Genomic DNA, 27,707 nt, shown 5'->3' with positions numbered 1-27,707 from the left:
GCGCATGCGCCTTGGCTCGGCGCGCATGCGCTCTGCCTCCCTCTCCCCCCCGGCCTCCATCTCCTCTCCCCGCCGCAGGAGCCGCGGGCCGGGCGGGCCCCGCCGCCCCGAGATGGTGTTTTACTTCACCTCCAGCGGTGAGTGCGCCCGGGGAGAGTGGAGAGAGGTCCTAGAGCGCCCCGGGGCGTGGAGGCGGGGCGGGAGGGGGGGTTGTGTCCGGGGCGGCCTGGGCCCCGCTGCGCTGGGCCGCGCCCCCTCCCCGGCTCCTCAGCGGGCGGGACCGTCCGGTGGCGGCACGTCCTCCCGCTCTGAGCCCCCTCCGGGTCCTGTCGGCGCCTTGTAGCGAGCCTCTGGGCTGGTCCGAGTGGAAACGGCCTGGTCCGGGCCTGAATGGGCCGCAGCTCGAAGTTCTTGCAGGCGCTCAGGGCTGAGGAGCCTCAGCAGCCGCTGCTGGCGGCCGTGAGCGAGAGGCGAGCGGCTTCTGGAGAGCTTTCTCAAGCTTAGGGCCGTCAGAGGAAAGGCTGAGGAAAGGCATAATGCGTAGGTGGTGCCGTTGTTTTTCTTTCGATATAGACAGATCTCTCCTGCTTGCCCACACGGAGAGGTTGGCTGCTTCTGAGGTGCCTGAAGTCTGTGGGTTGGGGCAGTATTGGCTGATGAGACGGAGGACAATACAGGAATGTTCCTTTCTGGTTTGCCTCCCCTGTGGAACTTCCTTTCAGAAGTTTCTATACGTCTTTTACCCTTTACTCTCTGTACCCACAACAGTATTTTATGGCATCGTTTTCCTCAGTTCTGGAGATGATGAACCTCAGTGAGAAGGATTCAAGTCGCTGCTTGATTTTCCTTGGACAAGGCAAGACTTCACAGTCTTGTAGATGTTTTTTAAATACATTTCTTCCTGTGATTTGTTTAAAAACCTTTTTTCCTTCATTGTGGAAAGTCAGGCCCTTTGAAAAGATACAATGGCTGTGTTGATCTCTAAATCTGACACTCAGGGGGAAACTACTTCTGCTGATCACTTGTTCACAGGCTTTCCTGGGCGTGGCCCTTTGGATGGGGAGAAGAGAGCCTGGCAGACGCATGGATTAGCATGGGGGGTCCTAGGAGCAGACAAACTGCAGTCAGCTCCCCTAATGATGTCAACAGTCTCCTTTGGTTTTAAAATTACAGCTTTGCAGAGGGTTTCTGATGTGTTCTGAGTGCCAGAGAGAGGCCTGCAATAGGAAAATTTTGCCTAAAGTGTGTTGCACTGTTACTGTTGTGTGTTAAATCATAACAGATTTAAGTAATCTCTTCTTTGGCTACATTAGTGTTCCCCCAATGTTCTGGCAGGATTTGGCTTATTTTCACAGAACCACCATTAATACAACTTTATTTTTGAGCATCACATTTTAAGCATATAGCCAGTGCCTAAAGTCACAATGTTCTCATGTTCTCTGGACTCTCCTGCATGCCCAGGGTGGATTTCTTTCCACCTTTAACTCCCATAGGCATATAATCCTTTCCTATGTTTTAATTTCCATTTTTATTACCTCATCACTGAACTGAAAAGTGGTGTCTGGGCTTTGTGCTAGTGATGTTGAATTTCTAATTAAAAATGTCCTCCAAAAGGACTGGGTTTGTAAGGGAGTTTGGGATCCAAGTCATTTCACTGCTGGAGTTGTAGCTTGTGAATGAAGTGTGTTGACTATTTTGATGACTATTTTAACGACTTTTAAAATACTATGTTAGAGACCATGTTTTCCCTATGTGCTTTTTGAGGGCAGATTTGAACACCTGCATTTCATTTATTTGGTCTTAGTCCTTAATTTTCATGCTATCAGATGATCTGTTTCCCTCCAGGCCACCCAAGCTGTAAATACAGTGTCAGCCTTTCTGGCTCTCAGAGATGTGCTTAATTGAACAGATTGTCCAATTACACAGATACAGTCTGCACCACCTGTGTGTTGAGGGTGTTTTGCCCAGAAACCTGATCCTCACTGGATAATTTTCCATGGAAATGCCACTTTCCAAAGTCCTTTGAAGCATTCAGGGATAAAATCTGGAGGAAACACAAAACAATCTTCCAGAGGGGCAGTGGGATGAATGATTATCATTTGAATTTCTGTGACCAGGACTGGTGTGTTTGTGTGTCATTCCTCACAGAGTTTGTCCAACCCCTTTTTGATTTGTTTTTTCTCTCTCTATCCCTCAGTTGCTCCTTCTGTTTACACCATTTACATGGGAAAAGATAAGTATGAAAGTAAGTACATTGATGTAATGGTGCCTAAAGGCTTGGATTTAGACTGGGGGGAATTTAAGGTCAGTTTGAAAGGATGTCTTTGTATGTCTTAATTTGATTTATGCTTTGAAAACTTCTCCACCCTTGCAAGTGATTCTGAGTTACCCTTTGGAATCCCCTGTGCTTTTAGTTAGAATAAATAAGTTTTGCAATCTTCTAGGCAGAGTAACTGCTTTCAAACACAAGTGAAAACTAAATTAGCTGAAAAAAAATACTGTTTATCGCATTGTGTCTGATAACGTTTTGCAAACTGACCTTTTTTCTCTCTGCTCAGCCTGTATTTTCCCTTCTCGGTGTTGGGTGCAGGTTCTGCTGCTCTTTCTGTTTCAACTTCAGTAATGTGAATGTGAAACCTGGGGGACACACAAGGGAAGTCGGAAGCTCCAAGGGAAAAGTTCTGGCTTGCCCTGAAAATCATTTCTCCCCCCTCATTAGATTGATATTTGAAGAAACATGCAAATTTCAAAATCTTAGCATGATGGAGGTGTTTCTGGCACACCTGCAAGCAGTTACAGTCCTCTCATCTTTCTGCTCAGTCACCATGTACTGACTGACCACCAGTGGAGAATTCACTGCATTTCTTTCCCAAAAGGGCTGGCCCAGGCTGCCCAGGGCAGTGGTGAAGTCCCCATCCCTGGAGATGTGTAGCTGTGGTGCAGAGGGACATGGTTTAGTGGTGGCCTTGGCAGTGCTGGGTTAACAGTTGGACTTGAAGATCTTAAAACCCAAAACAATTCTGTGTCTATAATTCCTGCTCTTGACGGGTACTTGGATTTGTTATTGATGGGGTCCTGGGCTTTGCTCATTGATGTTTTTTTTAATTCCTACAGATGAAGATCTAATAAAGTACGGCTGGCCTGAAGATATCTGGTAGGTGCTGAAACACTCTGAAAAAATTACCTTTCATTATGCAACTGAGTCAAGTGATTGTAACAACCCTCTTACTTTCACAGGCTCAATACATTCCCCTTTTTCCAAGGCCATTCAGCAGTTTAAATGAAATTCCGGAGTGCAGGTGGATTGCAGCAAACCTGGGTGGAGCTGTTGGGACTTTTTGATTCTGAATCCCTTCCTCTGCAACTCCCCCTCCATGCCCTGCTCTGGCCCCTTCCTGAAGCTCTTTGGGGTTTCTCTGCAGGGAAATGGAAGCACTCTGACACGTGTGGGTTGGTTTTAGCTTGTAAGATTTTAAAGAAGAGAAGGGGAATTCCCAAACTCGTTGGCAGTAGTCGGGGGCATCTTTGGTGTCTGGATTAGTTCAGAAACTTTCCAGACTGACAAGTTTTATGAAGGAGTTTGCCAGAATCACTGTGTGGATCGTGCTCCTTCTCACTCTTCAAGGTGGCCTTTGCCAGGATGAGCTGAGGTGTCTTGGTAGAGCTGGAGATTGAATAGGTAGCAGCTGACATGCTTGTAGAAGATGTTTTGTCAGCACTCAGCCAACTGGCAAGGGAATATTGTTTTTCTTTTTAGCAGAAGAGATTGTACTTCAGCTGAGTAACACTGCTGCAGTGGTATCATGTTCATTTTCTGTCTCATGTTTTTCCTGTCACTACATAATTTAAGGTACAGTTAGACTGTTACTTACAGGCAACCTTGAGATTCACCCTCAAATTGCCTGGCCCACTGAAGTCACCCTTCCTCATCTCTTTTGAATCTTGTAGCTCAAAACTGACATAATCCTTGGGGGCTTTTTGTATCCTAGTGCCATCTCAACAAAATATCATAGGTACTCTTGCAGAGGCTTCCTGGGAATTGATCTTATGGTGTCTGGTACCTTTTGGACTTACTTCCACTCAAGAGGGGTTCAGTGGAATCAGGGTAGGAGTCTCAGGAGGTAGAAGGGAGAGTTCACATGTTGGTTTTCTGTCCTGCAGCAGAAAGGAAAAGTCCCATTACATTAAAAAGAAAAGTTGGGAGGTAACATGAGATCAGTACTCCCGCTCTGCCCTTGGAAGTTTGCAGGGTTGGAGTGAGTGTTTTATCAGAACAGAGGCTTAAAAAGTAGGTGATGATGGTAAAAACAAAGTCAAGAGAGAAAAGGTGCGGAAGAGGGTGGCACGAGCCAGCAAGGCACAGCTGTGCTGTAGGGAAGGACTGGAAAGGAGAAAACTGCAGGGGAGAGGGCTTGGGAGTGATCCAGGCTTCTGAAATCTTGGAGACCACGAGTAAAGTGAATGCAGAACTGGCGTTCACCAGTTATCAAGACTGGTACCCTTTGAAACCACAGAATCCAGTGCACTCCTCAGGAGCCATTGCCTGTTCCCGCTGTTGGAGGCAGAGTGCTGGGCTCCATGGACTATTAGTAGTTGAAAAAGGAGAAATTTGGGGTTTTTTCTGCTCTTTGAGCTTGAGTGGTATAGCAGTGCCTGCTGCCGAGTTCACCAGTTTGCCCTTTCTCTTAAGAATAAATAGACAAGCCACTACATGCACAGGCTCATCCTGCAGAAAGAAAAGAAAAAAAAGGAGTGGAAGAGGGGTGTTCTTTTCTCAGTCTCCCATGGAGAATGGGTGTTTCCTGAGGTCTCCAGCTCCCTTGCCTGCTTTTGAACATGTATGACATGAACATTTCTATACTTCTATTGTCCCTGGAGTGGCTGTCTTCTCTCTTGTTGGGAAGTAAATCTTGCCAAACAGTAAATCTTTCCGATCTTTCCCTTACCCTCTGTTAAATATGCTTTTCTATATTACACAGGTTCCATGTGGATAAGCTCTCTTCTGCTCATGTGTATCTTCGGCTACACAAGGTAATCCTGTGACACTTAGGCAGGTGAATATTAATGTTTTTAAATGTAAGAACTGCAGATGCCCATTCTGCAGCGATCCCTGTCTGCAGGGATCCCTTCAGGGTACAGGTAACCACTGGTGTGGGGATGCTGAATTTACAGTTTCTGCTACAAGAAGGACACTGAGGGGCTGGAGCATGTCCAGAGAAGGGCAAAGGAGGTGGGGAAGGGTCTGGAGCACAAGTGTGATGAGGAGCAGCTGAGGGAACCTGGGGGTGTTCAGCCTGGGGAAAAGGAGGCTGAGGGGAGACCTTCTCACTCTCTACAGCTCCCTGAAAGGACATTGGAGTGCAGGGGTGTCAGTCTTTTCTCTGAAGGAATGAGCAACAGGACAAGAGGAAATGGCCTCAAGTTGTGGCGGGGGGGGGGGATTAGATTGGATGTTGGGAACAGTTTCTTCCTGGAAAGGGTTGTCAGGCCCTGGCCAAGGCTGCCCAGGGCCGTGGTGGAGTCCCCTGGAGGGGAAAGACCTGGAGGTATTTGAAAGCTGTGTAGATGTGGTGCTGAGGGACATGGTTTAGTGGTGGCCTTGGCAGTGCTGGGGTAATGGTTGGACTTAAAGTTATTTTCCAACCCGAACAATTCCATGATTACCAAGTTGTGTGGGGAGGAGGGGTAAGTTTCACGTGGCCCAACAGAACAATTGATTCTGGCTTGACACCAAGTGTGTGTTTAGGAACCATCACCCCGCTGAAACTGGGAGAATACCTTTGAGAAAAGCAGGGTGCCCATGGCTTGTGGTACTTTGACCCTCTCTTTAAAGTTCCACAGAGAACTCCAGACCTGTAAATGTGGAGCTTTAAGGTCCTGGCTGTGTTTGCAGAGTATCATGCCCTATGTCCTGGCCTCCCTCTGCCCACAGGTCTCCCTCACTTTGCCTTGCTCTGTCACAGGGGCAGACGGTAGATGACATTCCTAAAGAAGTTTTGATAGACTGTGCCCATCTAGTGAAGGCAAACAGCATTCAAGGTAATGCCAAGTCTTGGGAGAGCGGTGGGAGGTGCTTGGGGAAAGTTTTTAGTCCACATGAGTTTTTTGGGTCAAACCTTTGTGATGTTTCTGCTATGGTGCTCTCTTGTCAAGTCTGTGCCTGCAGGTCTTACGGGAAGCAGATGTCACTTGCAGCTGCTGGGGCTGCCTGTTACAAAAGTATAATGGAATAAGGAGGAATTTTAAACCTCTGAAATTCCTGTTTGTGCCTCTCTGTGGCTGCCTGAGCCAAGCAGGCCTTGCAGCCTCTTCTCTAACACAACCTTGGGGCCCCTTCCATAGCAATCTCCTGGCAAAGACAGTCCAGTCCCCATCTGGAGTTGGTTAACGCTGCCGCAGCGCTCGTGTTACTGCAGAAAGTGATGTCAGGGTGTTCTTCCCTTTCACTATAACACTGGAAGGTCTTCTCCCTTTCCTTCTTTCTTGCCTAGCTGGCTGTGTCTGTGACTAGAATAACTGCCCATTTCCACGTGCATGGGAGACACTGAGACCTCTTTCAGTAGGGAGAGAATTGAAACGTTTTCCTCCTTTCCTCCTTGCTTTCTTGCTTTCTCCCCTGCTATCTAGGTTGCAAGATGAACAACGTCAACGTGGTGTACACACCATGGACAAACCTGAAGAAGACAGCAGACATGGACGTGGGACAGATTGGCTTTCACAGGCAGAAGGATGTAAGTGTTTGCTGCAAACCTGCTGTCAGGCTGAAACATTTCCGTGTTAGCTGGGTGGGTTGTCTTCAGCGTTTGCCCTAAAGCCAAGGAATCATCCACTGCTGAAGCATGAGGGAAGTCCATAGGGTGTGTTTGGACTTGCCTGTACTGTGTTCACACATCTGGAAGGGCTCAGGACTTGGACTTGCTGTGTAGAGAGGGGCTGTGCGGGGTCCTGGAGGTGTCTGTCACTGTGTTCACTCTCCCATCTCCACTCAGAGAGCAGTGTCACCCTGGTGCTGCCTCTGGATTTCTTAGACCTGTTAAAAGGCAGAGCTGCATGGCTCTGCTGTAGGATCAACACAGTGTCATAACCTATTCCCAAGACTGAGCTAGTGTCCCCACATAATATTATACCTACATTTTGGTTAAGTAGCTTAGCTGGTGGGAGAGAAGGCTCTAGAGATGCAATTTGTAGAATCATAGGAGTCATTGAATCCCAGATTGGTTTGGGTTGGAAGGGACCTTAAAGCTCATCTGGTCCCAGAAACACCTCCCACTAGACCAAGTTGCTCCAAGCCCCATCCAACCTGGCCTTCAACACTGCCAGGGATGGGGCAGCCACAGCTGCTCTGGGCAACCTGGGCCAGTATCTCACCACCCTCACAGCAAAGAATTTCTTCCTCAGATCTCATCTCAATCTCCTCTCTTGGCAGCTTGAGACCACTGTCCCCATCCCATCACTCCCTGCCCTTGTCAGAAGTCCCTCCCCAGCTTTCCTGTAGCCCCTTCAGGCACTGGAAGTTGCTCTAAGTTCTCCCTGGAGCCTTTCGTTCTCCAGGCTGAAGAACCCCAACTCTCTCAGCCTGTCTCCAGAGCAGAGCTGCCCTTACCCTTGGATCATCTCCATGGCCTCCTCTGGACTTGCTCCAACAGCTCCATGTCCTTGTGTTGGGGACCCCAGCACTGGACCCAGCACTCCAGTTGTTTGACTAAACCAGATCTGTACCAGGGCAAGAAATACTAAAAACCCTGCAGTCAACAGGCAGCATGTGATCTTCTCTTCCCATAATGATCTGCACAGATCTCCTGCCACCTCTTCAGGAATTGGCAGAAACCAGTTCTTGTCTGTTGGCCTCTTTGCTGAGGCATGTGCCAAGACATGCAGTTGGTAATGCTCGTTTCTTTCGCAGTGCATTTGCTTATTTAGTTGTGTCAGGCCTCTCTGTTCTTACACAATCTGCTGAATTGGCCTCAGTGGCACCGATTTTTCCTTCGCATCTGTTTTTGTGGGATTCAGCCATGTGTAAAGTAGAAATGGGGTGTTTTCTTTCTGTGGAGAAAGTGCCAGAATAAAAGTATTTTTTTATAAGGATCACAGTTCTTTGCACTCCAAAGGTGAAAATGCTGACAGTGGAGAAGAAGGTGAATGAGATCCTGAACCGGCTCGAGAAGACAAAAGTGGAGCGTTTCCCTGACCTGGCTGCTGAGAAGGAAGCCCGGGACAGAGAGGAGAGAAATGAGAAAAAAGCCCAAATCCAAGAGATGAAGCGGAAGGAGAAGGAAGAGATGAAGAAGAAGAAAGAGCTGGAAGAACTTAGGTGAGTTATAAATTTAATGTCCACAACTTTCATTGGCACTGGGGGAGAGTCATGGGTCAGCAGTTTCTGTTGAATAGTCGGCCCAGCCTTACTCAGTGTTCAGCTGACCTGCTCTGCCACAGCCCAGTGATTTCCTTTGTCTTTACAATTAATGAGTTTTCCCCCTTTATCCTAAAATAAACCTGGCTGTTTAACCATTGTTAAAAGAAAGGACTGTGCCACTTCATACCCATTCTTCATACCCCATAACTTGGGTGAAATCGGGCAAGCCGCTTGGCTCTCTCCATCCTTGGGATGGGAGCAGTTGCTTCCAGCTTTATGCTAGTCTTGGGAAGCACTGAGCCTTCTTTTGAGTTCTTCAGCTTCATCCTTCATCACTGGTGTTAAGGAAAACGTGTGAATCCTCAGTTGCACACTCCTTTAAACATGGAATGAGGGATGTGGTTTGAAAATACTGGATTGACCATTCCATCCACACTGCAACGTGTGTGAGCTTGATGGCTCCATGCACTGGACATATCTGCTGGCTGACCCCAAAAGCTCACTTTTAAGCTTTAGTCCTGTTTTTCTGCAAATAAAACCAGAATTTTAAAAACTCTGGGATTTTGTGAGTGATTCAACACACAGAGGGTCAGAAAAGAGAGCTTGGAGAAGTGAGCTAAAAGGAGGAGAAGTCACCAGTGTGCATGTCTGTGCTGCAGAGAGAGGGGCCTGCCCTGCTTATTTAACCTTGTCCCAGAGCTGCCTCTTGGCTGTCCCCCAAAGTAAAGGATTTTCCACCTCCTGGGATGATCTAGCTGGTAGTTCCGGAACAAAAATGTGAAGGAGTCTACATAGAGCCTGGGCTTTGTCTGGCTCATTTAATTAGCCAAAGAATATGAGATAAACAAATACTGGTCCAGCCTCCCTCATCCTGTTTTATTAAAATGCCTCTTTTGGGGGATTTTTAAAATGGATCATGCAAGATAATGTAATTCCTCTTCCAGGAGCTACTCGTCGTTAATGAAGGCTGAGAACATGTCTTCCAATCAGGTAAGAGCCAGCTGATGCCCACAAAAACCTTTCAGAGATGGCTGAAATTCAATATGGGAGAGTGATGGGGCAGCTCCCGCATTGCAGTCTTGGTTCTGGTGACTCCTGCATGACAGAGCACATCTCAGTCACCCCTTCTTGAGGAAGGACATAGTGACTCTCCTCCACTTTCTGAGAGGGTCCTGTGGCTCGTGTGTCAGCCAGGAGGAGCCTGTGCTGCTGAAAATGTGTGCCATGTCTTCCTGGTCCCCTTCCCACCCTAGTGACAGGACAGCTAGAGCTTGGATTGGGACACAAGACTTGACTTTCCTTGTCAAATGTTTGAATCATAGAATCACAGAATGGTTTGGTTTGGAAGAGACCTTTCAAAGCCATCTAGTACCAACCCGCTAAAGTGAGGAGGGACATCTTCAACCACATCAAGTTGCTTAGAGCCCTGTCCAACCTGACCTGGAAGGTTTCCAGAGATGGGGCACCTATCACCTATCTCTGCAGAACCTGGACCAGTGTCTCACCACCCTTAGTGCAAACAATTTCTTCATTCCATCTGGTCTGCATCACCTCTCTTCCAGATTAAAATCATGACCCCTTGTCCTGTCAGTACAGGCCCTGCTTTGAAGTCTGTACCCATCTTTTTTCTAGGCCACTTTAAGTATTTAAAACATGACCCTCAGTTTAAAATCCACCTTTTGCATCCCCAGCCTATGACTAACTGCTCAAAGGACGATGTGGTTTTCAGGAATTGCTGATTTTCCTCCTGGCTGTCACGCAGATCCTTTGAAACTTGAACTGGATTGAAGTAGGAGAGAGCAGGAGCACCTTGGCTCTGGAGACAGGCTGGGAGAGCTGGGGTTGTTCAGCCTGGAGAGAAGAAGGCTCCAGGGAGACCTTAGAGCACCTTTCAGTACCTGGAGGGGCTACAGGAAAGCTGGGGAGGGGCTTCTGACAAGGGCAGGGAGTGATGGGACAAGGCAGAACAGTTTCAAGCTGGAGATTGAGATGAGATCTGAGGAAGAAATTCTTTGCTGTGAGGGTGGTGAGACACTGGCCCAGGTTGCCCAGAGCAGCTGTGGCTGCCCCATCCCTGGCAGTGTTGAAGGCCAGGTTGGATGGGGCTTGGAGCAACCTGGTGTAGTGGGAGGTGTCCCTGCCCATGGCAGGGGGTTGGGACTAGAAGATCTTTAAGGTCCCTTCTGACCCAAACCATTCCATGATTCTAAGAAGTAGGAGTGTATCCTCACATGCATAAGCAGACTGAGCCCCATTAGTGACATTTGTGCGGTGGAAGTGCTGGCAGGGGGTGTCTCAGCATCTGACCCCCCATGTTGCCAAACTGCTTTCCTTCATGGAAAGCAGCTGAATTTGTGAATGAGGTGATCCCACAAAGCTGCTGGTGGTATCTTGGTCTCTGGTTCCTCTCAGGTGGCAGCAGATGAGCTGCAGTGTCAGGGGAGTGATACACAGCAGGGACAGCAAACAGCCACTGCTCCATCACATCCCCCTCCCTGGGGCTGTTCCCACCCCAGAGCTGTTGTGGTGTCTCAGTTTGGTCTGATTTTATGATGTTTGGGCTGAAATGGCAGGAAACCAGAATAAATGGCAATTCTGCAATCCTGCTGAATGCACCATTTCGCCATTTTCCGTTTTCCTTTGCACAATGATCCTGATTTGTCTTTCTTCCCACAGGATGGCAACGATTCAGATGACTTTATGTAAATAAAGTCTCTCTCCTTTCTCAATCATGAAGTGGTTTGGGATGTCTTAATATGTCACCATTGCTAAGAATACCAAAAAAAAACCCACCAAAAAAAGTGAACTCTGATTCCATTTCTTCAGAACCTGGTGGGTTATCCCAGCAGCCTGATCATGGACAACTTCTGAAGGGGAGAAGATCTGTATGTCTGCACATACATCTCTTTTTTTTTGTTTGTTTTTCAGGGATGTGGGTGGAAGGAAGTAGAATTGACTTTCAGGTCGATAAAGACAATGATATTTATTCTAGGGAAAGGGGTTGGTTGTAGCCTTGAATCCCTGGGCTGATGTTGCAGCCTCCATGTGCTGCGGTCGGTGCCTTTAGCACACAGTGAGAACAGCCCCCTGGTTGTGTTTGCTTTTCAATTATGTCTCATTCCTGGGCTGTTCATTACCAGCCTTCTCTGGAGGGAGAAGTTTGGGAAGAAGGATTGAGTTTTGCACGGTGTCCACGATTGTCCGGCCTCTGTAAAAAGTTTTGTGGGTGAGTTCTGTACGAAACTGTCATGATAATCCTGGCAGCACCTGTAAATATGTCATGATTAAATTCATACCATGCTGGTAAAATGCGCTGCTGGGGGGGGAGATGGAACAGGGAGCCTCTGGAGAGCGTGGCCGTGCTCAGAGAGGGCAGCTGAGGTCTACAGAAGTGGATTTTTGGGAAGTGTCCCTGGATGCAGCCTCAGAAGTGGGGGACCAGCCCCTCCACTTCTGGCCTTGCTTCTTCCCAGTGTCGCTGGGCTGGCGGGGAAATTGAGGTGCGGTCTCCCCACCTCCTCCCAGGTGCCCCTGGGGAGCAGCCACCAGCCTGAGGCCCCCATAGGGCGTGGAGGTGAGAGCCAGACCCCCCCACACCCTGTGTCCCCACCATCAATGGGCCCTTTCATGTGCGGTGGGCGTTGGCCAGTGACCTGAGTGTCTGCCGACAGCTCTGCAGCTGCAGACAGATGTTGTGCTTGGCCACCATGCCTGACTCTGCTGTCCCGTGGCCTTCAGCCACTGGCCCTGTCTCCTGGGCAGCACTGCCGAGGGCTGGGTGTCCCTGGGCACCCTGGGTGTCCCCAAGCAGCCTGTGCATCACTGCCATAGGGTTGTGTGTCCCCAAGCAGCCTGTGCATCAATGTCTCTGGAGCCATGTATCCCTCTGGGTGTCCCCAGGCACCCTGCTCATCCATGTGTCCCCAGGCACCCTGTGCGTCCCCAGCACCCTGTATATGGCTGCTGATGGGGCCACGTGTCTCCAAGTACCCCAGGCATGGTCTGTCCATGGACTTTGTGTCCCCAAGCGCCCTGTTCATCACTGCCCATGGGCCACATGTCCCCAAGCACCCTGAACATCCATGCTTGGCTGCCCAGGCTGGAGGTGCTGGCTCCAGCCATCCCACCCCACCACTGTTCAGGCCAATCCCTTGGGAAGGGCAGGGATGGCGGGGAGGCTGTGCAGCCACTGTCACCCCACTCCAACCCTATGTGCTCCCCAGGGCCCAGCAGCTGCCAAGAATAACCCCCTGGAAGGCGAACAGTCCCTGCTGCCTCCGCACATCCTGCGCAGCACTTTCCCACGTCCGCTCCTTGTTTATTTATTAATCCTTTTGCTCCCAGCTCTGGAATCCTGTCGCCCACCCTTGCCACTGCCTGGAAAATGGTACTGGAAGGGGGGCTGGGGAGGATGGAAAAAAATCTGCCCTTGCATATTTTTGGTGGGCCTGGGGGAGGAGGCAGCTGCCCATCCCCAAATACTGGCACAGCTGCTGCCTGCTGTGTTATGTTGAGGCCAGATTTGCTCCCGGTTTTCTGCAGACACAGGAGTTTGGGAAAGGGGTGAGGAGGTCAGGATGGGGGTTACGGCCCAGTCCTGCCAACTTGGGGGGAAACTGAGGCACAGCAATGTATTCTCCCAGCACCCTACAGGTATGCAGGGGGTCCTCAGGCCTGTCAGCCTTTGCCCCATCCATGTAACGAGTTGTCAGGTCTCTGCTCCCTCCCATCACCCCCCTGCTCAGCACCTCCCCCCACAACCCAATGTGCTGCCCCCACCCCTCCCAGCCATGTTGGAGCATGTTAATAACCAGCCCCGGGCGGGTTCTGTGCTGAAAACAGGAAACAGCTTTGCCAAGAGCAACAAACCGCCCGGCCGGCAGCTGGGCCGGGCAGGGGGCGCCCGAGCTGGGCACCCCCGCCATGGGGGGCAGGGGTGGGGACAGTGGGGCCGTAGCCCCTGCGCCAGCATGCACGAGCATGTACATGCATCCCCAGCCATGCACACGGGTGTGCATGCATCCCCAGCCATGCACATACGTGCAGACGTGCATCCTCACTCGTGGGCGTCCTCACTCCTGCACACACATGTGCGTGTGTGCACAGTCATGCACACGTGTGCACATGGATCCTTACTCATGACCACAAATGCATGCGCATCCTCCCCCATGCACAGTCGTGCACACACACGCACATCTAACCTCCCTCGTGCATATGCACACTGCTATGTACACGTGTACACATGTGCCCGTGCACCCTCACTCTTGCACACACATACACATTCGTGCTCAGTCGTGCACCTGCACACATGTGCACACATTCATGCCCACACATGCACATGCATACTCACTCATGCACATTCTCACTGCTGCACACACGTGTATGTGTGAGCAGTCATGTACACACCTCTCCACACTCACGCATGTGCCACATGCGTGCACACTCGCACACCCACCCATGCACATGTGTGGACACGTGCACACTCATAGATTGCACATCCACGCACACATTTCCACGCTTGCTCCCACTCACTCCCTCCCCCACCCTCGCACCCAACCCAGCTGGGCTGTGGGTGCCCTCCTGCCCTGTCCCCACCCAAGGGTCCCCAAGGCAGAGCCCACCTGTCCCCAAAGAGCTTTATTGTTTCAGGAGTACATGGGGGACACGGCGCAGAGTGGGGAGGGACAGAGGTGACAGGGGAGGGGGGTAAAGGACACAGACCAGCTGCGCTCTGACCCATGGGGACCCCCCACCCTAAGACCCCTCACCCTGAGAGCTGGGATCCAGCCCCAGCTTTTTGCCCTGGCGGGGGGCAGATCAGGACCCCTCCACATCCCTGTCCTGTGAGGCTCAGCCTCACACGCCTGCAGGGGACACTCTGGAGGTCTGGGGTGACATTGGGGACCCCTCTGTCCCCATGCCAGCCCTGTTACTGTTCCGTGGGTCCACGAAAAGTGACAGTGGGGATCCCCTGTCACTCTGCCGGCCTTGCTACTGTCCCGTGGCTCCAGGAGGGGGTGACACTAGGGACCTTCCTGTCACCATGACAGACCTGTTACTGTCCTGGGGGCCCAGGGGGGCCCGGCAGCCCTGGGGGGCCTTGCAAGCCAGGGTCTCCCTTGGGCCCCATGGGGCCAACCTGTCCCCCAGCTCCAGGGGTCCCAGGCAGTCCTGGTTTGCCCTGTGGGCCAGGGGGTCCTGCTGGCCCTGCCACCCCAACAGGCCCTGGGAGGCCGGGGTCTCCCTTGGGTCCCCCATGTCCCTGTGAGCCAGATGGCCCAAAGCTGCCCTTGGCACCCTTGAGGCCAGGGAAGCCCTTTAACCCCAGGGGACCCCTTTGGCCCTGGGGACCAGGGGGTCCTGGAGGACCAGGGTGTCCCTGGGGTCCCGGTGAGCCCAGACTGCCCGTGTCACCCTTCTCTCCTTGGCTTCCTGGGGGGCCCTTGACGCCCACATCGCCCTTGAGGCCGCGGGGACCTGGGAGGCCAGGAACACCTGGGGGGGGGTAGAAAGGGGGTCAGTAGGAGACATGGGGGAGCAGCACCCTAAAACCAAGGGGGACCAGGAGATGCCCCTGCCCTGGAGATCCTGGTTCAGACCAGGATCAGCTCAGCTTGGCTCCTCCACAGCTCCCCTGGGTGGATGGATGATGTCCCCAGGCCATCTGAGGCATCAGGGGAAGCTTTGGGATCATCTGTGGGCAGTCATGTCCTCTCCACCACAACCTGCAAGAGGGGTCACTGGCACCAATGTCCAGGCCAGCCCTGCTGGAATGACACAGATCACCTCCCTGCTGTCCCTGTCCTCCCACACAGGGACAGCTCTGCAAGCTGGGTGTCTTTGTGCACATCCCAACTGTGCCTTGGCCTCAGCAATGGTGGTTTGGGTCCTCCAGAGTGCAGGATGCTCCCAAGGAGCCCAGATGCCACAACACTCGGCCACAGAAGAAACAACCCCCAAAACTACCTGCTCAACATGCCTGTTCCCACCCCATCCCTGGCAGGGCTTAGGCTGTGCCCAGCAGCATGAGCCTCACCTCGTAAGATGGTGATGTTCTTCAGCATCTCCCCATGCCGGGCGTCCACCACCTTCATCTCCTCCATGACCATGGAGAGGTTGCGGACATCAAAGTCCAAGCGGGCACTGAGCAGGCTGTAACGCTCCCGCAGCAGGTCCGTGGTGCCCTGGACCAGGCTGAGGGATTTGTTCAGGTAGTAGAGCTCCTCAGCGTGGGTGTGGAAGCCCAGGGTGCAGGAGAGCCGCACGTCGTCCAGATAGCGCAGCATGCTGTGGACGTGGCTGTCGGTGGCATTGATGTTGGCAAAGATGGTGCTGATCTCAATCTCGTGGGAGGTCATGCGACCTTCCAGAGTCTCAAAGCGCTCGGCCGTGCGGTTCTGCGTGTACCTGTTGTGGTAGCGCAAGTCATTCATGTTCTCCTCGTGGTCATCCAGAAAGGAAGAGATGTTGTCCAGTTGCAGTTGCAGCCCCATCACCTGCAGCACCAGATCGTGCATGTTCTCTGAGTTCTGGCTGACCTGCCGAGCTGCTGCCCCAACGCTGCCTTGGATGCTCTTCACCAGCTCACTGGTCTTGGAAGAGGTGGTCCTCAGCCCGCCAAAGAGGCGGGTATAGTTCTGCCATTCAGTGACAATCTTCTGCAGCGTCAACGTCTCCTCATCTGTCTTCCTCTGAATGACCTGGATCCAGTCAGAGGTTTGTCCCAGGGTGAAGTTCATCTGCTGCATGGCTGCTCGAACATCATAGCGCTCCTGGGCCAAGCCCTTCAGAGAGTTGTCTAGCTGGGTGGTGACCACCTGCCAACCCCCAACCTGGGCCAGGAACTGCCCCAAGCTTTCATTGACCTGCCGGATGGAGAAGGAACAATTGTCCACCTCACTGGTGATCTTGTTGCTGGTGGAGGAGAGGATGTTGTGGGTCTGGGAGGTCCGGTCGAGCAGGATTTCTTGAACCAAAAGCATCTTCTGGATCTCCTCCAGCTCGCCTTGCAGCTTGGTGATCTCTTGACCTAGCTGTCCTGTCTCGTGGCAGAGGGAGCAGTTCCCTGAGGACTTCTCATCTGAATGAAGGGCAGAGGGGTATGTTACCCCACCCCATCCCTCCCCAGGCCTGGAGACCCTCCTACTGAGAACCAGAGCAGAGGAAGGTGCCTCACCATGGTCCATCCCTGCAGACCCTGGAGATGGTCACCACAGAGCTATGGCTGTGACAACCCTGATGCCACCAGCCTGCACCAGTTCCCCCCCCAATCCTGCTTCTGCCACCTCTGTGCAGCAAGTTATTCAAAAAAGCCTGACACTACCAACCCCACTCTCTGGGTCATACAGTTGTCCTGCCCCAATATTTGGGGAGGTAAGTGGAGGTTTTGGTTCTAGGGGAGACCCAAGACCTGAAAAGTGGAGATGCTTCAGCTCCTGGCTGGCAGCACGGAGAAGCTGAGGTGACACACAGTGCTGAAGCCTGGAGAAGACCTCCAGGTCCAAGTTGAAGCCACTCACCCAACCCCTGGAGATCCTCCTGGAGGTTTATGATCTTCTTCTCATAATAGGTCTGGGCTGAGCTGATTTCATTGGAGATGGTGTCAACTTTCTTGAACACTGTGGAGAAAAGGTTGGAGCTGTCAGTGGAGATAGGCAAGCACTGGGATGTGATTGTCTTCCACAACCTTCCTCTGGGCTTGTTCCCTCACAAGGAGGGCTTGAAGAGCCTGGTTGAAGAGCCAGAGCTAGTGAGTGCTGGCTCCATGGGGTGGGTATCACATGGGGCTTTTGGGTTTGGGTCTTCAAAAGCATCTCTAATGGTTCAGCCCTGGTGAGTACATCCCACCGCTGAACCTGGGAGGCCGTTCCTTGTCCATGGACATGATGGAGTGGTAATCTCTGGGCTCCAGGATGTTTCCTGAGGTCCCCAAGAAGGTAAAACCATCCCCTGGCAAGGTGGCATCACACACAGGATTCCATGTGCATCCCAGGGGCAGGTCAGGGGGAAGCTGGATGCTCCTCTCCACATCTGCACGCTAAAGGTGCTTTGGATGAGCACCAATATCCACAAAGACCTGCCCAAAGGAGGACAGGAGGGAAGGCAGGAGGGAAGGCAGGAGTTGTGCCTCTGAACCCTTCCCATGCTCACCCAGGGCAGCCAGCACAGTCACAGCCATGATGAGGAGGATGGAGAAGATGTAGAGGATTTTGACGGCCGTCTGGAGGGAGAGGTTTTTCTGGCACCGGCTGCAGTTGGTCCGTGCCCTGCCTGAGCACAGAGAGGGAAGGATCAGCCCCTGCCTCAGCCCCTGCCCACCCCGGGGGTTGTCCTCACCCCTCAGTCGGTAGCTGAAGGAGGGCATCTCCTCTTCTTCTCCTCCTCCCGCCGGGTCGTCTTCTGCAAGCCAACACAGGGGGGACCTGAGCTGCCTGCACTGCCAGGGCCCTGCCTTGCTGCCTGCACCCTCCCAGCCCACAGGATGCTGGTGGTCCCCGGGAAAAGGTGGGAAGCCACATGGGAGCCATCACTGCCACCCCTCAGCTGGACAAAACCTGGTGGCACCAGCCTGTGGGGACATGTCCCCCATCCACCACCTCCCTCTGCAGGATTCAGCTGGAATGTTTTCTCCAAGACCAAAAAAATTGGGGAAATTTGGTTCAATTTGGCCAAAAAAGCAGATGATGGAGAAGTTCATGGCTCCTGGCTTGCGAAGCCAAGGGGCTTGGTGGCTTCCCAGTCCCTTCTTGCCAAGACCATGGGAGCAAATAAAACCCACATGCTGTCCCAGCCAGCAGCCAGCCCAGACCCCCATCCTGAACCCCAATCCCCATCCCTTGCCCTGGTCCCCCATCCAGGTTCCCCATGCTGGTCCCGCATCCCAGACCTCCATCCGGCTCCCCATCATGCTCCCCCATCCCAGTCCCCCATCCCAGCTGGGCTGTTCCCACAGGATGGGAGACGCCACGGGCTGGATCCCACCCGTGACTCTGGCACAGGGGGTGCTCAACACCGGTACCCAGATCCCGAAGGGGCAGGGAAACGATTGCTGTCCCCTCCCTGGCTCCCCACGACCTCCCAGGGGACCGTGCCGTGCCCGAGACCCCCCCCCCCCCGCAGCCCAACCCGGGGTAGCTCCTCGGCAGCAGCCGGGGGGGGGTTCCAGCCGGGGGGTTCCAGCCGCGGGGGGCTGCCTGCACAACCGGAGTGACCGCGGCATCCGTGTCCCCTCCTTTATACAGCCCGCCCGCTGCCCCCGGAAAAGCGGGCGGGGGGCAGGAGAGGGGGCTGCGGGCGGGGGGAGCTGGGTGGGGGGATGGAGGCGATTCCCTCCATCCTCCTGACACGGCCCTTCGCTTTTTAGCTGCCTCAAATTGGGCTTTTTTTTTTTTTTTTTTTTTTTGCTCCACGGAGTCAACAAGTGGCTCTGAGGAAGCGGGGGAAGCCCTGGACCCCTCCCCTCCCAGACCCCAGCATGGATGTGGGGGGCTCTGGAAGCAGCTCAGTCACCCCCTTCCCCCCCCCCCCTCCTCCCGGTGCGGTGGGCTTCGGGGGGGATGCCCCCACCCGGTGGCAAGGTGCCCCCTCCCCCCCCCCCCCCCCAGCACAACCGTCCCCCCCTGTCGCCCCATGCCACCAGCCCCCCATAGCTCCAAACCGCCCCCCGCCCCGGTTTGCCGTCCACTCACCTCTCATAGCCCCCGAGCCTGAGGGGCGGTGGGTGCAGTTCTGCCCCGTCCCGGGCCTCACCGCCCCGGTTCCCGCATCCGCCCGGGCACGTCTCTTCTTCCCGGTGAACGTCAGCGAGCGGCCAGCACGGCCGGGGTTGTTCCCACCCCTCCCCGAGTCCCCCCCACCCCCCCAAAAAAAAAAAACCCCACCAACTTCCCCCCAGGAGCTTTCAAAAGCAACTAGGGCTGCGGAGCATCCTCACGGTCGCCCACTCGCCCATGGCTTCTGGCCGGCTGGGATGGGGACGGGCAACCCGGGCCAGGCTGGATGGTGGCCACCGAAGGCCGAGGGGCTGGGATCTGTGTGCTGGAGGAGAAAGGCTGGTCCCGCGCCCGCCCACCTTCCCTCCAGCCCTAATGACTAACAAATGTCCCACGTCGTGCCCAAGGCCGGGCTGGCCCGGCTGGGCCGGGTTTGGGAGGGGCTGGGGAAAGGGGTGCTGGTCCAGGAAGGTCCTGGTCTGGAAAAGGGGGTCCTGGCCTGAGGAGAGGGGTTGTGCTGCAGGGAAAGGGGTACTGGTGCAGGAATGGGGTCCAATGGCAGCATGGATCAGGAGTCTGGCTCAGGGAGATGTGGGGCTGGGGTCAGGATTGGGAAGCTGGGTACATGCCTCTGGGGTAGGCACACTGGGAGATGGGTCTGGGGTCCTGGGTGTTGTCCCTGGATGTGAGGCAGGAACATGAGTGGACCGTCCCCACCGAGGCTTTGTGTTAGGCTGCTGCTGCCCTCCGCCAAGCCCCGCCCAGGCTCCCAGAGACCTTCCTCCCCCCTTGGCCTCCCTCCTCCTCCTCCAAGGGTCCCAGGCCAGGCAAACCTCTGCATCCCCCCCCCCCGCAACAGCCCCTTGCTCGTGCCCACCCAGGTCTGTCCCTCCCATCTGGGTTGTATTTTCCATAATATTCCACCCCCCAGCGACTGCCTTCCCCTTCTCACCCAGACATCCACATTGCCTATTTCTGGGTCCTGGAGCCACCCCCCTGGGCCATTTCTAGGGCCCCTCTGCTCCATCCCAAACTTGCCCCACAACGTTATGCCTGAGAACACACCAACGAGTATCACGGTAAATTCTGAACCCACAGGCGATGTTCTCCCTGTGGTTGTGTCCTTCCACATCCCCAACTTATTTTGGGGGTTCACACTGCCAGAGGATGCTCGCCAGCAACCGGGGTCTCCTCCTCACCATCCTCATCCTTGTGCCTGCTCTTTCCTCAGACCATCCCTGATGACTCACAGCTAGTGGAGCCCATCCAGAGATGTCCAACCCAGCCCATCCCAGTTTTCTTTGGCTCCAGCTATTTTCATGGCTGTTTCCCTATGGGATCTATCAGCCAGAGAAACGCTGGTGCCAAACCATCACCGCAGTCACCCTTGTGTCCCTGCTGACTCAACATTCAGGCTGCCAGCTCACCTCAGAAGCACTAAATATATTTCTGCTGGAGTGGCAGAAGGGTCCCTGCCATGAGTCCCTGGGCTATCAGCCCCTGGGCTACCTGCCATGTCCCGGATCCTGCAGTCAAGTGCAAATCTGTCGTTTGAGGGTCCCCAGGTGAGCCCACAGCTCCAACTTCGCTGCTCCTCTGGCTTCAGCCAGCTCACAGACCACAGCTTGGGGGTCTCAGGGTCTGTGCACCCCCAGGGCTTGTGATCACCCTTCATTTGATTCAGTGGTTGGACTCAATTATCTTAAGGGTCTTTCCCAATCAAAGTGATTTCTATGATTTTAAGTAGCAGAGAGGCCTGGAGAGCTACAACCTGAGAGCCATCAGGAGGGATGGAGAAGGATACAGACCCACAAACCTTTGAATCATGGAAAGTTCTGGTTGGAAAAGACCTTTAAGATAATCTAGTCCAACCGTTACCCCAGCACTGCCAAAGCTACCACTAAACCATGTCCCTCAGCACCACAGCTACACAGCTCTGAAATCCCTCCAGGGATGGGGACTCCACCACTGCCCTGGGCAGCCTGGGCCAGGGCCTGACAACCCTTCCCAGGAAGAAATTGTTCCCGATATCCAATCTAAACCTCCCTTGGCACAACTTGAAGCCATTTTCTCTTGCCCAATCACTTGTTCCTTGGGAGAAGAGACCAACCCCCCCTCATTCCAACCTCCTTTCAGGCAGCTGTTAAGTGAGAAGGTCTCCCCTCAGCCTCCTTTTCTCCACGCTGAACACCCCCAGTTCCCTCAGCTGCTCCTCATCACACTTGTGCTCCAGACCCTTCCCCAGCTCCTTTGCCCTTCTCTGGACACGCTCCAGCCCCTCAATGTCCTTCTGGTTGTGAAGGTCCCAAAACTGACCCCAGGGTTCAAGGTGCAAGAAGACCCTGAGGAGCACGAGGAGACCACTGGGAGGTCACTAAGGGGGGTTGAGACTTGGGGGTTGGACACAGGTGGCTCCTCTCTCCTCCACCACTCCTGCAGACTGTTGAACCTTGATGTGTGGGAGAAGCAGATAAGACCTTGTCAGTTTGAATTCCTCCCTTATCAACACTGTTTGAAGCCCAAATCCAAAACACAAGCTGCTGAGGAGAAATTTAACCCTAACCCAGCCAGACCCAGTAAAGAAAGGAAGCGAAAAAGCAAAAAAACTTGTGGGTCAAGATAAAAAAAACCACAAACATTTAATAAATGAAAGACAAATGGAAAAAGAGGAAACCACAGAAATGATAGCAAATTGTGCCAAGGCCACTGCTCACTATCTCCCAAGGTCCTGAGCTGGCTCAGCTGCCCCCAAGCCCAACAGGACTGGGGATGGAAATACCCTCCCAGTGCTCTTGGTACTGCTGGGGCCACAGCTGGAGCCCGGTGCCATGCTGGATGGCTATGAAGAAAACCAGCTCCATCCCAGTCAAAACCAGTATGCCCATCTTCCCTCCCCATCCTTGAACATCATAGCAAGAAGAGCTTGTGCACTGCTTAGTCTTCCCTAAAAGCTCACAAATCTTGCCTAATATCACTCCAATCCTGCTTAAAAGCCCCCCAGTCCTAAACTTCCCAATCCTGCCTAAAAGCCCCCATAGTCCTGCCTAAAAGCCCCCCAGTCCTAACCCACCCTTCAGTCCTGCCTAAAAGCTCTCTAATCTTGCCTAAAAGATCCTTCAGTCCTAAAGACTCCCCAGTCCTGCCCAAAAGCCCCCCCAGTAAGCCCAGTACACCCATTCCCCCCACACCAGGAGGATGTGGGGGAGCGTGGGGGCTACAGAGCATCCCAATCTGAGCAGTCCCTCAGGAAGAAGCTGCTTTGATCTGATGCTTGTAGCCGGTCTCATCCTCCTGCAGCTCGCTGAGCCAGTGGAGAATGTTGCCCTGGGGGGGGTGCTTATCATTGTGTTCCCACATCTCCAACGGGATGCCAGGGATCATCTGCAAAGAGCTGAGCGCCGCCGGCTGCACCCGTACGGATCGGAGCCACCCCAGAAGCAGAGGGAGCATCTTTGCCCACTGCATGCCAGCCCCTTGGACCAACCGTGTCAGGGATGCCGTGACAGATCCTGCCTGACCAGGCTGCAGGATGTCCTGCAGGACTTCCACATCAGTTGTGACTCTCACCTGCTCCATGGTATCCTGGAGGAAACCGGACCCACGCAGCAAACGGACTGCACGAGGTGCCCCGTATTGGGCAAAAAACTCCTGGAGCACCTTGGCCGCCTCTGTCACCGTGCTCTCCCGCATGAGGAAGGCTTCCACCCATCCTGAAAACTCATCCCCCACCACCAAGAGGGAGCAGTGTCCCTCTGGGGTCTTGGGAAGGTTGTTGATGCATTCTAACTGGAGCAGTGACCATGGTCCCTCCACCCGCTGTGGTGGCACCTTGCCCTCTCCCTCCCTGCACTTCAGGCAACTCTGCACCCAACGAGCCACCTGCTTGTAGCTACCTTCCCATAGTGCAACCTGCGACACTCTTCTAAAGGTCTCCTCCACCCCCTCGTGCCACCAGCTGTGACACTGGGCCACAATTTCTTGCTTCTCATGCTTGGAAGGCTCCCAACAGTACTCGCTCCTCAAGATCATGTTGTCAGATAGGACCTCAGCCCTTCTGTGGGCTTCCTGGTTCCATCTCCTCTCCTCCGGGTCCTGGCTTCCTCCTACAAACCTGATGTGCAGGATCCCAGGGTTCTTGTGGACCCACTGCAGGATGCTTGGCCACAGATCCTGACCGGAGCTTCCACACTCTTCCCATTGCCCCTCGTCAATGTCACTTTGGAACCTCTCCACCAAGGACCAGCGGCTGGTGTAGAAGTAGAGAGGTGAGGAGCAGTGGTGGCGGTCCAGGAGGTGCTGGAGGGCCACCACCTCAGCATCTGGCACATAGCGAACATTGGCCACCCCGAGGAGCCAGCGTTCTTCTAAGTTGACGGCAGCGTAGCAGGCAATGGAATGGATCTTCTCGCTACCCGTGAACCAGATGTTGGCCTTGGGGACATGGTTGGACAGTTGCTGGAGGGGGGGAGCATCACAGATCGGGGAGTCGGGAAATTGTCCCAGTGCAGGCTGAGGTCCCCTGGCCATCACCCCTCTGTTAACCAGTAGCAGACTCCACTGCCCTGGGTGCTGGTTCAACAGCAACAGTTTGCCCCTTAGGAGATACTTCCAAGGGGAATGGGGTATCTCTATCAGAATGGGGGCCATCTCCATGAGGTTCTCAAACTTCTTCATGGCCCAGATGGCCGCCAAGCACTCCTTCTCCTGCGCCAGGTAGGAGATCTGGTGGTTCTTCAGCATGCAGGAGGTGTGTCCCACTGGAACCAGGTGTCTGCGATGGTCCTCCTGCAGCAAGGTGGCTCCTATCACCCGTTTGCTGATCATTAACCTGATCACGAAGGGCTGGGATTTATTTGGAAATCGCAGGGGGGGAGCAGCCTGTAGAGCATCTTTCAGGCGTTTCAGCATCTGTTCCTGCTTCGGTCCCCATCTCCATCTGATTTTCTCCGTGGCAAGGAGATGGAGTGGCCGGGCCAGCTCCCAGTAACCAGGGATGTGATCTTGCAAGAACTTCCCGAGCAGGGAGCGGAGACCTTTGGCATTCTGTGGAGAGGCCTTGAGGATGGCCTCCAGCTTGCTAGCCTGGATCTTTCGCCCCTGAGGCCCAATGGTCATCCCCAGGTAGTCCACCTCGGGACAGACAAGCTGTGCCTTCTCAAACTTGGCTTTAAAGCCTGTTTTTTGGATCAGCTCCAGGACGCTGATCGTCCGGCCTCTGGTTTCCAATTCGTATCTCCCAGCAATGAGGATGTCATCCTGATAGGAGATAACCCAAGCTTTGTCTTCTGGGGCCAGCTGAGACAACATCTGATCCACCCGCTGGTGCAGGATGGAGGTGGTGCTCTGGAAGCCCACGGGCAGGCGAGTGAAGAGGTACTGCTGCTCCCTGAAGGTGAAGGCAAAATTGGCTCTGGAGCTTGCCTCCAAAGGAATGGCGAAGGAGGCATTGGATAGATCCACCACTGAGAAGTACCTGCTCTCAGGACTGAGGGTTGTGATGAGCTTGGTCCTGTCCAGAGACACCTGCTTGTCGGTGGCCTTGTTGAGAGCTTTGCAATTCAGCCCCAGGCGGATCTTCCCATTGCACTTTTGGATGAGTTTTAAAGGGCTGTTGCAGGCAGAGGAACCTTTCACCACCACGCCTTCCTTCAGCAGGTCCTGCAGGACACTCTCCACTGCCTCTTCCACATCTTCTGAAAGTGGGGGTTGCCTTTGGAAGGCCATGGTAATCCCTGTCACCTTCACCTCCCCGGACACCAACCCGCAGTCCATCTCGGATTGCGCCCACACGCCTGGGAATTCCTTCTTCCACCACTCTTCATCCCTGGCCACCCTGGCACAATAGATGTGCACTGTAGGCATAGGAAGAGCTGGTGGACTTCCCTGCTCCAGGAGGTCATCATCATCATCCAGGAGATCATCATCATCATCCAGGAGATCATCATCATCCAGGAGGTCATTATCATCATAGTGAAAGTCATAAAAATCAAGGAGGTGGTTATCAGGGTCGTCCCAGATCTGCTCATTCTCAAATAGCTCTGCTAGGGTGGGGAGTTGCTGATCATCCCCATACATGGTCCCACCAATGGAGACAGGGACATTGTGGACCACAGCAAGGTACTGCATCTTGGTGACATCTACATGGGTATCCACCAAAGCATCCACCACCTCTAAGCTGCCCACTTTGGATCTTGCTCCCCCCTCCCCCTGCTTCAGGCAGTTGCTCTTGTTCCCTGTCTCTGTAGGGTACATTTGGGTTTCAGTCAGCAGGATCACCTCCATCAGCCTGACTGCCAGGTCCTTTGTGGACCTCTCTCCCCACCTTGCCATGTCCTCTCCCAGGTAATGAAGCTTCTCCCACACTTGCCTTCTCTGCTCCTCCCCAGATGTCCCCTCTGGAGAGTTAAAGTCCTGCCCGTTCCCTCGAGGGGTGATGGCAGCATCCTTGTCCTCCACCCACAACCCAGGGCTCTGGGGTGAGCCTGTGGTCCTTCCCTCCTCATCCAGAAGATGAGTTTGACTCATTTCATCCCTGTGGCCACCACTTTCCCTCAGCACCTCCCCATTCTGGTCATCATGCCTGACAATCAGCTCTTTCTGACCATCTTCCTTGACACATGGGTCCATGTTGAGGATGTTGAACGCTGTCACCAAGGCCACCTGCTCTTCCTGCTGGGCTTCTCCACCTCGGGTGGCTTTTTGGCAGGTCCTTGGCAGCTCTGGTGGTGCTGGTGCTTTTCTCTTTGGCTTGGTGCATCTCTCAGCAGTCTGTGCTGGCATCTCAGGACATTGCCTCTCCTCAGTTCTTTGAAAAGCCTGGAGCTTCTTGCTGCCATTTTTCAGCTGTGCCATGTGCCACAGCAACTGCCCCCTACTTTTACCAGGGTGCTGGGTCTGGCAGATTCCAGCAAATTCCTCTCGGGGGACAGCATCTTCCACCCAGGGCTTGCAACCATTCTCCTGGATAAGCATCCTGGCTTGCGAGGTGAGAAGACCTCCCTTCTGCTTCTTCTTCCTGCTCCTCAGTCGGGCCACCGCTCTGAAAAACCAGGAAAGAACCGGGGTGTCACCCCGCCGGCCTTCACCTCCCACCATCATGGTACCAGCAGGGGCTTGTGGTAGGACCAAGGAATGTTCCTCTGTGCTAGCACCAGCAAGAGAAGGGTTATAAGGGCTGCCCTAGGCAGGAAGAGGAAGCCAGGGCAGGCCTCCCTCAGGGGGAGGATGGCTAAAAGTTTACAGCCAAGATGGCTGCTTGCTCCAGAGCTTTTTGTCTCCTCTTCTACGGAGATGTCCCTTCTTGCACAGAGATGTCTCCTCATCCACAGAGATGTTCCCTCTTCCACAGAGATGTCCCCTCTTCCGTAGGCAGCGGGGCTGTGGGAAGCAGAGTGGGGTGTGAAGCCTTGGGAAAGGTGGGGAATGGGGGGGACTGGGTGAAGCACCAGCGCGCCGCCCCCCCCCCCCAGACCCTTCACCCACCTTCCCCATGGCCATGGCAGGCCCAGGCCAGCGCCCACCCCCCTGCGACTCGAGATGGGAACAGGGGCAGAAAGCACAGACCCCCACACCAGCCCCACAGGGGATGAGGACACCACGCATCCCAAATCACACCCAAGGGCCCAGGGGGGACCTTGCACCCCACATCCCACCCACGGTCCTGGGAGAACATGTGCCCCACGTCCCACCCATGGTCCCAGGAGACCCTGCACCCCAATGTCCCCTATACATTCCCAGGAGGAATGCACACTCCTCACGCACCCCCATGTCCCCTATATAGCGCAGAGCTTGCCCCCCCCCCCTCCACGCATACGCGTGTCCCGCACACGGCCCCGGGAAACTCTGCACCCCCCCCAAGCCCCCCCCTCCTTTCCCGTACCCGGCACAGTCCCGCTGCTCTCCCTGGAGCTGCTCCCTCCTCCAGACGTAGCGTGGGAGGGAAAGAGAGAGCGAGGGGGTGGGGGGTCCTTCCCGCCCTCCCCAGCAGCCGCCCCCGCCCTTTTTCTGGGAGCCGAGCAGTTCCACCAGTCCCAGGGCTGCGTTTTTGCACTGGTCCGTGTAACCAGTGAACGCCAAGTTTCTTATCGCTTCCGGGACGGGGCGGGGGGAGCTGCGGAATCGAGGGTGCCGTGGCGGGCAGCAGGGGGAGGGGCCGTGCCTCAGTTTCCCCCGTAGCAGTAGGGGTCGTTGCAGCTCGGGGGGGACACACGAGATAAGGGGAGGTTCAGCCTTTGTGTGTAGGGGGGGGGGTCAGGGTGCCGTGGCCGGGAGCAGAGCCGGGGGGAGAGCCGTGCCTCAGTTTCCCCCGGTGGCAGCAGGAGTGTTGCAGTTCAGGGGAGGGGAGAAATGAGGATGGGGAGCCACGAGTTCGGGCCGTGAGGGTCCCGGGGGGGCCATGGCCGGGAGTAGAGGTGTGTGTGGGGCGTGGCTCAGTTTCCCCTGTGCCAGCGGGGGGTGTTGCAGCTGGAGATGGCGGGAGGGGAGCTCGGGGGGGACTTGGACGGCAGCGGGGGTCGTGCCTCAGTTTTCCCGTCGCAGCGGGAGTGTTGCAGTTTTTGGGGGTAGATAGGGAGCTGGAGCTGCCGGTGCTCAGGGCGTTCATGGTCCTGTGCCTCAGTTTCCCCCGTGGCAGCGAGGGGTGC

General features: G+C 54.4%; 3 protein-coding genes across 5 annotated transcripts; 1 reads left to right on the top strand and 2 right to left on the bottom strand.

The window, feature by feature from the left end:
- The first annotated feature begins 45 nt into the window (after positions 1–45).
- Positions 46–11,350, top strand: CCDC25 (coiled-coil domain containing 25). Of its 3 annotated transcripts, XM_051615861.1 has the most exons (9): positions 46–137; positions 2,198–2,245; positions 3,115–3,154; positions 4,980–5,031; positions 5,964–6,039; positions 6,628–6,731; positions 8,109–8,311; positions 9,298–9,343; positions 11,030–11,350. In XM_051615861.1, the coding sequence occupies exons 1-9, from the start codon at positions 113–115 to the stop codon at positions 11,057–11,059; spliced, it is 624 nt and encodes a 207-aa protein (XP_051471821.1). In that variant the 5' UTR covers positions 46–112; the 3' UTR covers positions 11,060–11,350. The 3 variants fall into 3 exon arrangements, with proteins under 3 accessions (XP_051471821.1, XP_051471823.1, XP_051471822.1); XM_051615862.1 differs by lacking the exon at positions 46–137 and having other exon boundaries at positions 5,933–6,039; XM_051615863.1 differs by lacking the exons at positions 9,298–9,343; positions 11,030–11,350 and having other exon boundaries at positions 8,092–8,272.
- Positions 11,351–13,977: 2,627 nt separating this feature from the next.
- On the bottom strand, positions 13,978–19,146 carry SCARA3 (scavenger receptor class A member 3). Its single transcript, XM_051615846.1, has 6 exons — positions 19,042–19,146; positions 17,690–17,752; positions 17,504–17,623; positions 16,873–16,971; positions 15,390–16,433; positions 13,978–14,848 (listed from the first exon to the last, which is right to left on the bottom strand). The coding sequence occupies exons 1-6, from the start codon at positions 19,046–19,048 to the stop codon at positions 14,409–14,411; spliced, it is 1,773 nt and encodes a 590-aa protein (XP_051471806.1). The 5' UTR covers positions 19,049–19,146; the 3' UTR covers positions 13,978–14,408.
- Positions 19,147–21,679: 2,533 nt separating this feature from the next.
- LOC127383248 (uncharacterized) lies at positions 21,680–27,123 on the bottom strand. Its single transcript, XM_051615841.1, has 2 exons — positions 26,945–27,123; positions 21,680–26,442 (listed from the first exon to the last, which is right to left on the bottom strand). Exon 2 carries the CDS (start codon positions 26,161–26,163, stop codon positions 22,309–22,311), a length of 3,855 nt encoding a protein of 1,284 aa, XP_051471801.1. The 5' UTR covers positions 26,164–26,442; positions 26,945–27,123; the 3' UTR covers positions 21,680–22,308.
- Between the last annotated feature and the right edge of the window lie 584 nt (positions 27,124–27,707).

This window comes from Apus apus, chromosome 3, assembly GCF_020740795.1.
Source record: "Apus apus isolate bApuApu2 chromosome 3, bApuApu2.pri.cur, whole genome shotgun sequence".
In the NCBI taxonomy this organism is placed as follows: Eukaryota; Metazoa; Chordata; class Aves; order Apodiformes; family Apodidae; genus Apus; species Apus apus.
Note: the sequence above shows the minus strand (reverse complement) of the source record. Positions and strands in the feature narration are given on the sequence as shown.